The sequence below is a fragment of the Spermophilus citellus genome, assembly GCF_964194105.1.
Source record: "Spermophilus citellus genome assembly, chromosome: 9".
In the NCBI taxonomy this organism is placed as follows: Eukaryota; Metazoa; Chordata; class Mammalia; order Rodentia; family Sciuridae; genus Spermophilus; species Spermophilus citellus.
Window position 1 is genome coordinate 7,490,007 of NC_138191.1, and position 12,217 is coordinate 7,502,223.

Below are 12,217 nucleotides of genomic sequence, written 5' to 3' on the forward strand. Positions count from 1 at the left end.
CTGTCGAAATACCCCAGGCCTGGTCGGGTGAGGTGACCTGCTCTATGGTCCCCAAACCTAGGGGACTTCTCTCTTTTCAAATGTGATTTCCATGCCGGGCACACACCTGGAATCCCACCAGTTCAGAAGGCTGAGGCAGGAGGACTGCGAGTCTGAAGCCAAACTCAGCAAATTAGGGAGGTCTTCAGCAACTCAGAGAGACCCTGTCTCTAAAGAAAACATTTTTTAAAAAGGGCTGGGGATGTGGCTCCGTGGTTAAGCACCCCTGGGTTCAATCCCTGGTACCAAAAAGAAAAAAAAAGATTTCCTCATGGAAGACTTTGTTCAATTAATAGGTAAGGGCTTTCAGAGAGAGGAAGCAGGTTGTTGTTTGTCCCTGGATTCCCAAGGCCTGCATAGTGCTTGGTGCATACTAATTGCTCAGTGAATAGCTGCTGAAGGGGCTGGGGATGTGGCTCAAGCGGTAACGCGCTCGCCTGGCATGCGTGCGGCCTGGGTTCGATCCTCAGCACCACATACCAACAAAGATGTTGTGTCCGCCAAAAACTAAAAAATAAATATTAAAAAATTCTCTCTCTCTCTCTTTAAAAAAAAAAAATAGCTGCTGAAAATTACAGTCATGGGCTGGGAATATAGCTCAGTTGGTAGAGTGCTTGCCTCACATGCACAGGGCCCTGGGTTCAATCCCCAGCACCATAAATAAACAAGTAAAAATCTTAAAAGTGACAATCACTCCCATTATCACAACCTATGTCCCTGAAACTGTCCAAGCCTCATTTCTCTTGCTGCATTGACACACTCTGACTTCCAACGTGACCTTACAGATGCCCTTTAGAAAAGTCCTTCCTCTGTCTAACTTATATCCCTAACCCCTGTTTGGGATTATTGTTTGGGTAACTCTGCAGGGGACCCTGGTACTTAAGGAGCCAGGCGGAATGTGCTCCCAGGCACAGGGAAGGGCCGCTTGGCTGGGCCTTTGTCCTGGGCACTCGCCCAAGCAGGGGTGCCCATGGGCCTGGCAGGATCAAGCACAGGGTGCGCCTGTCCCATTAGAGGGTCAGGGAGGCCTCATTGCCTCCTGCCAGTGTCTGGCCGCCTGGTGGGATCCGATAGGGCCTTGTTAGCAGGGCACAGGAAGAGCCAGGAGGCTTGTGTTGCCAGGAGGGGGGGGCAATCCTGGGCCTCCAGGGCAGGAGAGTGGGAAGTGGGTCTGGTGCCCAAGTCGGTCTGGATGAGACAGAGGCAGACCAGCCAGGCTGCCAGGGATCTCCCGCCCGCCCCTCCTGGGCCAGAGGACCCGACTCAGGGCCAGCAGGGCGCTGACTCCCTGCTCTTTCCCCAGCCCTCAGCCCTGGGCCCGAGGAGCAGAAGAGCCCACTCCCAGGCGTGGGAGCATCTCCAAGTGAGGAACCTTGGTTGGCAGCCCCTGCCACCCCACCCCAGGTATTCAGAGGGGTCGCCGGGTCCTCCTTCCCCCCAGCACTGAGCACAGAGCTGGTCTATTTAGGTATCCTGACTTCAAGGCCTCGGGCTCCGCCTAATCCGGGAACTCCCGGGCCCTCCCTGGCCTGTACCAGGACCAAAGAACTGGGAAGTGGGGGTCTGGGGGCCCAGCAGAGGCTTGGTTGTGGCTGTCACCCACTGTTAACAAAGCCCAACTATCCCACTCCCTCGCTCTGACCCCTGATGGCTTTGGTCTACTCCCCTCCTCCCCACTTTCCCTTCTCCTGCTTATCCTGTGAGGAAAGTCCTACTGAAGATCTAAGCTGAAGATCTAAAGCTGGCTCCAGTGGCTCAGGCCTGTGATCCCAGCCACTCGGGAGGCTGAGGCAGGAGGACTGTGAGTTCAGAGCCAGCCTCAGCCACTTAGCAAGATCCTAAGCAACTCAGCGAGACCCGGTCTCAAAGGAGATGTGGCTCAGTGGTTAAGCACCCCTGGGTTCAATTCCCAGTCCCCACCCCCTCCAAAAACTCTAAGAGGCTTCCCCAGCCTCTCTCCTGTTCTCCCTGCCCCAGGAGGCCACCAGTCATGGAGTCACGGGGTGCGACTCCCCCCTGCACGGCTGAATCTGAGGTGCAGAAAGCCCTGAGCCGAGGCCACACAGCCAGGTTAATGCACACCAGACGTCCCCCCCCTCGCCCCATTCCGACTCAGCCGGTTATCACAGGCCAGACAACTGTTTAGGTTTGGGGACAAGGGGGCTTATTATGCTGGCGGAACTGAGGGGCTGATGGGGAGGACGCACAGGGGTGGGGTGGCCCAAGACCTAATCATTGTAATCAGTGCTGCAGGCAGAGATGACGAGGGCCGGCGTCTGCAGACACTGAGGTCACCCAGGCTGGCCTTCTGCAGGGCTGCTGCCCGCTGCCCCAGTCCGTGGGTCTGTTCGCCTAGTGTCCCCCGCCCCCAGGCCTCCCGGGAGGCAGCCCCTCCTGACGCTGGCTTCTCCTGCTTCCTTCCCCAAATCTCCCCACTATTTCTGCTCTTCTGCCTGCCCTGAAGACCCCCTGAGTGTGGGAAGGAGGAGCACAGACTCTGTAGGTGGAGGCATGGTTTTATTCAAGCAGGGGTGAGCCAGGCAGGGTGACAGTACGGCCCGGATGAGGGGTCAGGACACGGGCACACTCTTCACGTCCATGAGCCACAGGGCAGGCCTCCCAGGAGGACGAGACTGCTGCAGCGGGTGGCACAGGGCTGGGTAGCCCTGGTGGAGGCCACCACTGTCCCCTCCCTTGGGAGATGGCAGAATCTGAAGTGTTTACTCCCCAAGGCTTTGTTTTTAGGGACAGGCTCCTGACACACCCCATTTCACCTTAGCCAGCCGGGCATCTCGTCCCTCAGAAACCACAGACCTAGGATTGTCCATTAAGGGTGCTGCCTCTCAGCTGGGAGGGGACTTAGGGCCAATCGCCCACCACCAAGTCCCGGGTGCCACACTTCTAGTCTTCCCCGGAGGACCAGGAATCCCCCTCTCCTTCCCTTGGGGCGAACTTCAGGAACTGGCCAGGGCCCAGGTGGACAGGAGCCCCTGCCCGAGGGGTCTTCAGGGCAACCCCCTCCTCTTCCTGTAAGGGGATCTCTCTGTCCCCATCAGGGGCCTCAGGCGTCCCCTGCCCTGTGCCCTGGGACTGCTGCAGCCCATTCATCACCCTTCCATCCCCGTCTTCTGGCTCCTCCTCCAAGCTGTGGTCTTGACCGTTGACACTGAGGGGGTCCCCTGCCCGGGGGCCCGGGTCTTCCTCCCCTCTGGGAGTCTGTAAAGGCCCGGAGTCTGGGTCCTCCCTCTCCAAAGGAGCGGAGTCAGACTCCTCCTCGGAGCCCGAGGGCTCAGCACTGTCCTGGGACTCAGTCTCCAGGGCAGTCACAGAGGCCTTCAAGCCATTATCCCAGGGGACACTGACACCCACGGTCTCAGGCTCCAGGTCCCCTCTCTGAGAGCTACTCAGAGTCTGGAGGCTGCTAACAGAGGCCCCTGGCCCCCACCGACAAGCCCCGGGACCCCTCCCCTCCTCTTCTTCCTCCTCTTCCTCCTCTCCCTCCTCCCCACCCTCCTCCTCATCTGCAAACCCATCCGACTCCCCATCCCCGTCCCAGACCTCCGGCTTCAGCATCTGGGGCACCTGGCCCAGAGGTTCTGCCAGCTCCCGGGGGTCTCCAGGAAGAAGGGACGCCTCAGTCACCAGATCCTCAAACTCCTCTGACAGGTCAGAGTCCTGGCCCTGCCCTTCCTCCTCCTCCTCCTCCTCCTCCTCCTCCTCCTCCTCTGAAGGTTGGGCCCCGGGGCCCTTGGAGACCAGGGCAGTGGGATCCCAGCCCTCCTTCCTGGCTTCCCCTAATGGGGAGGGCCTCTGTTCTCCTGCCATGTCCCATCTGGGGGAGGCAGGGGATTGGAAGTAGAGGCCCAGGGGAGTGGAGTCCGGAAGGGTTTCCCCTAACTCATCCGCCTCGCTCTCTTCTCGGCTTTCCTCTCCCTCCTCCTGGGGGTCTTCAGAGATGTCTCCAGGACCTAACTCCTCCTGCTCACCCTCCACCTTTCTCAGGGCTTCAGCCCCGCCTTCCAGCCCCCAGCCAGCCCCCAGGTTCCCCTTATCCTGGGGCTGAGGCCCAGGGGCATCTTCCAGGACTGGGGTGGGCAACCAGGGTTCAGGGGGCCTGGGGCTGGGGGGCCCCAGCACTGGTGGAACATCCTCGCTTTCCTCTGAGCCCTGAACCTGGGGCTGAAAGGTCCCACTTCCTGAGGTCTCAACAGGGGACACCTCCTCTGCTCCCCAGGGGACCTCCGACTCTGACCCCTCTGAGTCCTTGGGAGGCTCTGAGGGGTCTCTGCTTGTCCCGGGCAGTTTGGAGAGAGCTGCCCCCAGGACATCTGCCTCCTCTAGGTCCTTTCCTGGTGCTTCTAAGAGTTGAGCTCTCTCTGCCCCCGAGCCTTCTTCCCCCAGGGGTGGCCACATCACCTCCTGTCCAGCCTGGTGCCCTGGGTCCTCCAATCCCATCACCTCCTGCTCCGGTGCCAGCTTGGCTCCTACAGCAGCCTCACCTCTGGCCGTCTCTGATCCCCAGGCGACCTCCAGGTCACCCTCTGAGGCCTCACCCTCATCTGCCCTCGGGGGCTCTGTCCCCCCTGGCTTTCCTGGGGAAGCTCCCAGGCCTGGGGCTCCCACCTGCTCTGGTGGCCCAGCAGCGTCCTGGAGGCCCTCGGTGTGTCCCTTCCCACGGGCTCCCTCAGCTGGGACACTCTGCTCCCCGGGCCCAGGACTCCCTGGGCTCCCCGTGTCTCCTGTGACATTGGGCTCTGGCGCTCCTGGCTGTGCCACCTCCTCCTCCTCCTCCCCATCCTGCTCCCTCAGGTCCGGCTCCGCCTCATCCTCACTTCCCACTCCAAGCCTCCCAGGGGGCGCTTCCTGGCTCAGTGCTTGGTCCCCCACAGCCCTGTCCTCCCACCTCTGATTTGTGGACCAAGGCAGCTCTTGCCCCTCCTCTCCCAGGGACTTCAGTGACTCTTGAGTCTCTCCGTTCTCCAGTCTCTCTTCCTCTTCCCGATCCCTTGGACTTTCCTTCTCTGCCTCTTTTGGAAATCCCGGATTCTCTAGGTCCCACTCACCCAGAGATCTTAGTGGTTCTTGAGTCTCCTTTTCTAGGGGTCTCGGTGTCTCTTGGTTCTCTTCCACAGACGCCAGTGGTTCTTGAATTTCCTTTTCTACAGGTTTCTTTGTCTCCTTATTTGTTTCTTCCAGAGACCAGAGTGGCTCCTGAGTTTCTTGACATTTCAATATTTCCAGGTTCTCTTCTTCTGCAGACTCAAATGGTTCTAGATTTTTTGTTTCCAAGGACCCCATTGCCTCTCTACTTTCTTCTTTCGGTGACTTGGATAACTCTTGGTTCTCTTTTTCAAGAGACCTAACTATCTCTTGATCTTTTCCAAGAGACTTCAGTGACTCTGGATCCACCTTTTCTAGAGATCTCCATGTCATCTGTTCTTCTTCCCCTAGAGCTGTCGGTGGCTGTTGAGTCTCTTTCTCTAAGTGTCTCAATGTCTCTTGGTCCTCTTCCTGAGAGGAACACTCCTGATCCTCTTTTTCTGGAGGCATTATACTCCCCTGGTCCTTTTCTAGAGAACTTTGGGGCTGTTGAGTTTCTTTTTCAAGAGGTATCACAACCTTCTGGTCCTCTTCCTCTAGAGACCACAGTGGCTCCTGAATCTCTTTTTCTAGAGGCCTTACAGTCTTCCCATCTTCTTCTTCTAGATACCTCAGTGGCTCCTGGTTCTCTTTTTCTAGAGGCCTCACAGTCTTCTGATCTTCTTCTTCTAGATACCTCAGTGGCTCCTGGTTCTCTTTTTCTAGAGGCATCACAATCTTCTGATCCTCTTCCTCTAGAGCCTTTGGTGGTTCCTGATTCTCTTTTCCTGGAGGTCTAAAAGTCTCCTGGTTCTCATTTTCAAGAGCCCCCAGGAACTCCTGATTCTCTTTTGGAAGAGATCCCCATGATCCCTGGTCCTCTGGTTTTTCAGATCCCAGAGGCTGTTGGTTCTCCTCTTTGAGAGCTCCCAATGATTCTAATTTTTCCTCTTCTGGAGACTTCACTGATTCTTGATATTCTTTTCCTGCAAATAAAACTGTCTCTAGATTACCTTCAAGAGACATCATTAGTTCTTGGTTCTCCTTTTCTAAGGATTGCAATGTCTGTGAGTCCTCTTTTCCTATAAGTCTGGGTAGTTCAGGAGCCTCCTTTTCTAGAGGTCTCTCCAACTGCAGGTCTTTTTCTTCTAAAGATTTCAGTAGCTCTGGATTTTTGTTTTCTAGATCTTTTCGTGTTTCTAAGTTCTCTTCCTTTAAAGACCTCAGAGATTCTTGATCTTCCTTCTCTAGTGCCTCATGACTCTGGTTTTCCAAGGACATTTGTGGCTCTGGAATCTCAATTCCCCCAGTCTTCAGGGTTTCTTTTTCCAAAGGATCCTGATCCTGAATTTCTTTCATGTCCAAGTCTCCTCCTTCTGGCCATGTTTTCTGCTGCACGTTTCTCACTACGTGGACCTCTATGGCTGCTTCTTTCTCTACTAGCCCCCATACTTGCCCTTCACTTTCTTCCTGGAATCTGCTGGATGCTATAGATCCACTGGGTTCTCCATCTTTAGCCTCTAAACTAGGATGATCAAGGCCAAGGGGTGGGGCCAAAGAGGACTGATTCTCAGGTGACTGGCTTGTACTGGCCTCTGGCTGCTTGCCCCCTGGCTCCTGTGGTCCTGGGAGGATGCTGGCAGGGACAGCCCCCTTGGCTTCAGCCCACACAAGCTCTGGAGCCTGTTGGCTCTCACCCTGCGGCTGGACCAAGGAGACAGGAGCATCTTGGGCTCTGGCCGCTACATTTGTAGCAGGACAGGAAGCCTGAGGTGTGGGTGGGATGGGGGTGCTGGCCAAGGCGGGGGTACGGGCCTGGAGGAACTCGTGGCTCTTTAGAAAGGCTGGTACAGGTGTCTCAAGGGCATTAGGCAAGGGAGATGGGAGGGCAGTTGGGCTAAGAACAGGAAGCAGAGGTCCCAGATGCCGGCCCTCTGGGGTCCCAGGGAAATGCAGCTCTGGCTTGGGGTCTGGAAAGGTAGAGGAGGAAGAACAGTGTCAGTATGTACTGGTCCTCTGGGGAGCCACCAGGCAGTCATCACTTCCGGCAGGAGTGCAAGGGACGACAGGCTAGGCTGAGAGTATGTCCAGTGCTTTGGGGGCCAAGGAGTTAAGACTTAGAAAAATCTGCCTGGGTAAGAAAAGCCAAGAAGCTAGGGTTTCAGGGGCAACCTGGCCCCTTCTCTTACCGGGAAAGCTGAGGGAAGCTTTGGAACTGCCACCAGGGGTCTGTAGCCGGGAGTTCTCAGCCTCCAGGAGGGTCCTGGGGAGAGGGAAGAGAAGCTGGGTCAGCCCTGGGTCCTCAGGAGGCCGGTGGCTGAGCTTTGAGCTGAGGGATCCCGCCACTGCAGGCTCCCCCTTCCTTTAACCACTGTCACACAAAAGCCACCCACAGGGTGAAACCACAGTCACAGACATCACACACTTGGTCACACAGAGTCACACACATATTCGGGGCACTCTGGGGACCTCAAAGATGCACAAGTGGATTCCCACACAGTCAGACGCAGGGCCACCAGAACATCACTGGTGGCTTAACCATCTCCCCCTCCCTCCCCCTCCCTGGGGCTCCCCCTCCCATCCCAGCCCATGACCTCATCCCCGGGTTGGGGAGCCAATTCTCATGCTAATTCCTGCCTTTGTCCCCACGGCCATCTGGAGGGTCTGAGGAGGGGGGCTTCTCAGGGGAAATGGGAATTCTCAGTCTGTTCCCAGGGGATGGGCTCTCTCCTCCTCCCCTGGGGGTCCCCCAGAGCTGGCGGCAGACAAAAGCAAATGAATTCAGCTCCTTCTCTGCAAATCCTTTTCAGGCCTCAAAAACCAGCGGTTGCATTCCTCAGGGGAGCCCAGACCCTTCCCCTCAGTGGTGTGGAGGTCAAGGGCCTCATCTTGGGCTAAGGGCTCTGGATCCCAAGCCCCTTCAGGGAATGGAGGTCATTCTGCCCATGCCTCTGCCTCAGTGCCGCATCGGGCTGACTGGGGAAGGGAGGACCAATCAATCATATAAATTATTATTATTACTTTTTTTGTACCAGGGATTGAACCCAGGGGCACTAAACCACCAAGCCACATCCCTAGCCCATATATATATATATATATATATATATATATTGTTGTTGTTGTTGTTTAGAGACAGGGTCTCACTGAGTTGCTTAGGGCCTTGCTAAGTTGCTGAGGCTGGCTTTGAACTCCTGATCCTCCAGCCTCAGCCTCCAGAGCCACTGAGATTACAGGCGCGCGCCACGTGCTGGCTCAAACAAGTTATTCTGAACATTCACTTTCTCCTCTTCTCCATGACTTGGCGGCTGTCAGATCCACTGTAGTGTCACCTCTGTTCTTCCTGAGGCGGCATGGGCTCTCTATGCTCTGTGGACGTGGGGTCCCTCTCTTCCCCACCCTTCCTATTCTGGGCCCTGGCTCCCTTCCCTTCCTGGGCCTGTCTCAGAACCCCTTGCCCTTTCTGCCAGTGGACTCTTGTGCTCTATCCTAAAAGCTCATCCAGCCCTGAACTCCCACCCTGTGGATGTCACTGGATCCTCAGGCAGCAGAGAGCTTGCAGAAGAGATGTGGGCTCTGCCCCAGGCAGAGTAGCCTTGCTCAGCCTCTCCCGGCAACAGAGGGGCGGTGCCCTTGGGCTACAGAGGAGTCAGACCCCTGATCTTCAGGCTAAAAGGTTCCTCAGACAGATGTCACCCAGTTCAGCTCTTACCTATAGTCAAGCTGTGATCCTGGTCAGGTGACAAGTCACTATGACAACCCACACAGGCAAGGACTCCTTTCTTCTTTCTTTTGGTACCAAGAATTGAACCCAGGGGTGCTTAACCACTGAGCCACATCCCCAGCCCTGTTTTGTATTTTATTTAGAGACAGGGTCCCACTGAGTTACTTAGGGCCTCACTTAGTTGCTGAGACTGGCTTTGAACTTGCAATCCTCCTGCCTCAGCCTCCCTGGGATTACAGGTGTGTGCCACTTTGACTGGCTGCAAGGTCTCCTCTCTGAGGCTGCCTGAAGACACTTCCCCCTGGTGCGACCACACACACACACACATACACACACACACACACACACACTCAGATGATGGGTTTCAGCCCCTTGGGGGAAGGGCCAGGATGCAGATGGCCCACAAGTGTCCAGCCCCTCTGCTGAGGCTATCCCACTTGGCCCTTCACCCCTCCTTCCAGGACTTCCTGGGCTCAGGAAACTTCTCTGGTCCTGAGCCCAAGGGAGGGCAGGGGGCTCAGATGGGACATGTCCTGGTGTGGAGATGACCAGTTCAGGGTCACAAAACCCAGTAAGAGCAGAGCAGCCACCACCTACCCCTGGGCCCTTCCAGCCACAGAGTGACCGCCCTGGATGGGTGTGTATGTCTGTGTGCCTGGGCGGGGTGGGGACAATCCTTACCTGTATGTGGCCACCTCCAGGCTGAGGGACATCTTGAGGTGTGCCAGCTGCTGTCGACCCTCCAGGACCTGGGCGATCTGGCTCTGGAGACCCTGCTTCTCCTGCTCCAGGGCCTCCACAGCCAGCTGCAGAGCAAGCCCGGGGCAGTCAGTGGGGCGGCGGGGTCCCCCCTGCTAACTACCCAGATCTCCTACTCCCTGATTCCTCCTAGCGCAGAGCCTCCCCCTTTCTCCCACCCCTCCTGCCAGGGAATCCCCACTGGGCCCCCCAAACAAGCACAGGGCCCCTCCCAGCTTCTCCCATGCCTGGCTCCTCGGGAGGATGCTGATTAACTGGGAGCACATGTTGTTGAGAATTCAGCTCCCACAGGAAGGGGGAGGTGAGGGAGAGAGGAGATGGGTTACAGAGGAGGAAAGGGAGGAAAGTGGAAGCAGAAGGAAAAACGATTAATCAAGAGCCTGGAGCCTGCAGCCGGGGAGCCCAACAGCCCGGTCCCATCACGTCTCACTCCTCACCCCAGGCCCCGCCCCTCCACTTCCTACACGTTCTGGAATCTTTCAGAGGAGGAGTGGGGAGGTGGCCGTGGTCAGACCTCGGTCTGGCCCAGACAAGAGGCTGTTTTCTCAGCTGTTGGTCCCATCTGTGCTGTTCCTGAGGAAGCAGCTGTCCCAGGCCTCTGGAATGTGCTCCAAGGAGCTGAGAAGCCATGACATGGGAGAGGGTCTGGGGCCCTGTCTCCTCCTGCCAGGTAGAGGCTCTGAGAGGCCAGGCTAGAGACCTGGAGCTGGGGTGTAAAGCGCCCAGCATCTTCTGAGTGACAGCAGCCTAGGGAGGGCTGCAGGGCGTCCTGGGCCTGCCTGCCTGCCTTTGAGAGGCATGCGCTCTGGAGGCCTCTACATCCCCATCCTTCCCACCCACCCCAGACCGGCTGTGAAGGTCGAGGGCCCCTGGCACCGGATGCGGGTTTTCTGAGTGGTGTCTCCTGCCTGCATCGAAGGCCACCCCTGCCTGTTGCCTTCCCCAGAAGGGACCAGGTCACAACCTCACCTGGAACTTTTCAGTGGCCCGCAGCCGCTCCTGCCAGCGGCCCTCCAGCCTCTGTTCCAGCGCCTCCCTGCGCTCCTGGAGGCCGCTGCGCTCGGTCTGGAGCTGCTGCAGCTCCAGGCGACCCTCCCGAGCGCCCTGCACGGCTCTGCCCAGCCGCTCGCGAGCCTGGCCTAGGGACGTCTCCATGTGCGCCACGCGCTCTTGGTAGCCGCGCACTGCCCCGCGCCACGCGTCGCCCAGCCGCCGGGCCAGCTCCTCCACCTCCGGGGCCGGCGCTGGGGGACCCCGGGGTCGAGCGGGGACCCGGGGGGCACAGGCAGCCTGAGCGTTCAGACTGGCCCGTTCCTCGTCGTGCGCGGCGCGCAGGGCGTCCAGCTCGCGCTCCAGCTCCGCCGCCTGTGCGCTCAGACAGCCCCGGGCGCACTGCTCGGCCTCGACCGCTCGCCGGCTGCGGGCTGCCTCCTCGGAGGCCCGCTCACGCACCAGCCGCAGCTGCTGGCATCGGCTCGCCACGCCCTCCAGCTCTTCGGCCAGGTTGTCGCGCTCCACCTCGGCCGCGTGCTTCTCCCGCCAGCGCTGGTTCACGAGGGCCCGCAGGGCCGCCAGCTCGTCGTCGGCTCGGGCCCGCCAAGATGTGTCACCGGACTGTGCCCGGAGACCCCCGAGCTCCGCGCTGAGCAGCTCGTTCTGCTCCTCCAGCGCCTTGACCCGGGCCAGGTAGGCCTCCAGGCGTCGGTTGAGCTCCCACAGCTGGAAAGATTCCTCCCCCAGGCAGCCCTCCATCCTGCTCGTCGAAACCACTCTTAGGATGTAGGGCACCAGGGAGAAGGGAGCGGCTCTCGGAGCTTTTAGGAAGAAAGAGACTTGAGGGGACAATGACAAAGCGGGGCGGGGCGGAGCGGGAGCAGCGCGAGCGACTGGGAGTCCGGGAGAGGGAGCGAGGCTATTCATACTCCCGCCAGCCGGGCGGGAAAGGGGCGGGACCCGGGCTTAACCCTTTAGGGCTCAGCCCAAGATCGCCCCTGCTCCTGGGTGTCCCCGGGGGGCTGGGGAGTGGAGCCATGCCCTGGGGAACCCCATCCGGTGGCTTTCTTCGGGAGGAGGCTGTAAGCAAAGGTCAGAACCCCCTTCATGGCACACGATGCACAGAACTGAGGCTGCGGCAGGGGCGCCGTCTGTCACCCAGCACACCCATCACTTAGGCCCCCAAAGACTCAGTGTCCCATGATCACGGGCTGCGGAAAAGACGGAGGTGGCCGTGTGTGTTTTGTAAATGGCACCTTCTGCAGGAGGCAGGACCGCCACCGCTGGAGAGCACCGTCGGGAAAACAGAATCAACGTTGGGTACCCGAGGAGCGCGCCCGTGGGGTGCGCACACCAGGACCCTGGCCTCGGCCTAACGAGACCAAGGGAAGGGACGTCCTAGGCTCAAGACCACGGACCCGTTTCGCTTCCATCCTTCCTGCAGCTCTCGTAGACAACCGCTGACATTCATCGACATCGTTAGGAAGTTCTCCAGCTCTCAGGGGACGGCGCCTGTCGAGTGTCAGGAATTTGGGGACAGAGGGCGCCCCCTGGTGGTTTAAAAAGTCGGATCCAGAAGAGAAGCCGAGGGAGAAACCGCCTGTTTTTCCTCTGGGTGAGCAGCCC

At 58.5% G+C, this 12,217-nt stretch overlaps 1 protein-coding gene across 1 annotated transcript; it reads right to left on the reverse strand.

The window, feature by feature from the left end:
• Positions 1–2,537: 2,537 nt before the first annotated feature.
• On the reverse strand, positions 2,538–11,386 carry NES (nestin). Its single transcript, XM_081306868.1, has 4 exons — positions 10,568–11,386; positions 9,521–9,645; positions 7,308–7,381; positions 2,538–7,088 (listed from the first exon to the last, which is right to left on the reverse strand). Exons 1-4 carry the CDS (start codon positions 11,348–11,350, stop codon positions 2,941–2,943), a joined length of 5,130 nt encoding a protein of 1,709 aa, XP_081162994.1. The 5' UTR covers positions 11,351–11,386; the 3' UTR covers positions 2,538–2,940.
• Between the last annotated feature and the right edge of the window lie 831 nt (positions 11,387–12,217).

Excerpts from the sequence above, each read along its gene's own strand:
- NES (XM_081306868.1), bottom strand. The coding sequence starts at position 11,350 with ATGGAGGGCTGCCTGGGGGAGGAATCTTTCCAGCTGTGGGAGCTCAAC. Across the intron at positions 9,646-10,567 it reads GGGCCACTGAAAAGTTCCAG|CTGGCTGTGGAGGCCCTGGA; the intron begins GTGAGGTTGTGA and ends CTTGCTCTGCAG. Across the intron at positions 7,089-7,307 it reads AGCTTCCCTCAGCTTTCCCG|ACCCCAAGCCAGAGCTGCAT; the intron begins GTAAGAGAAGGG and ends CTACCTTTCCAG.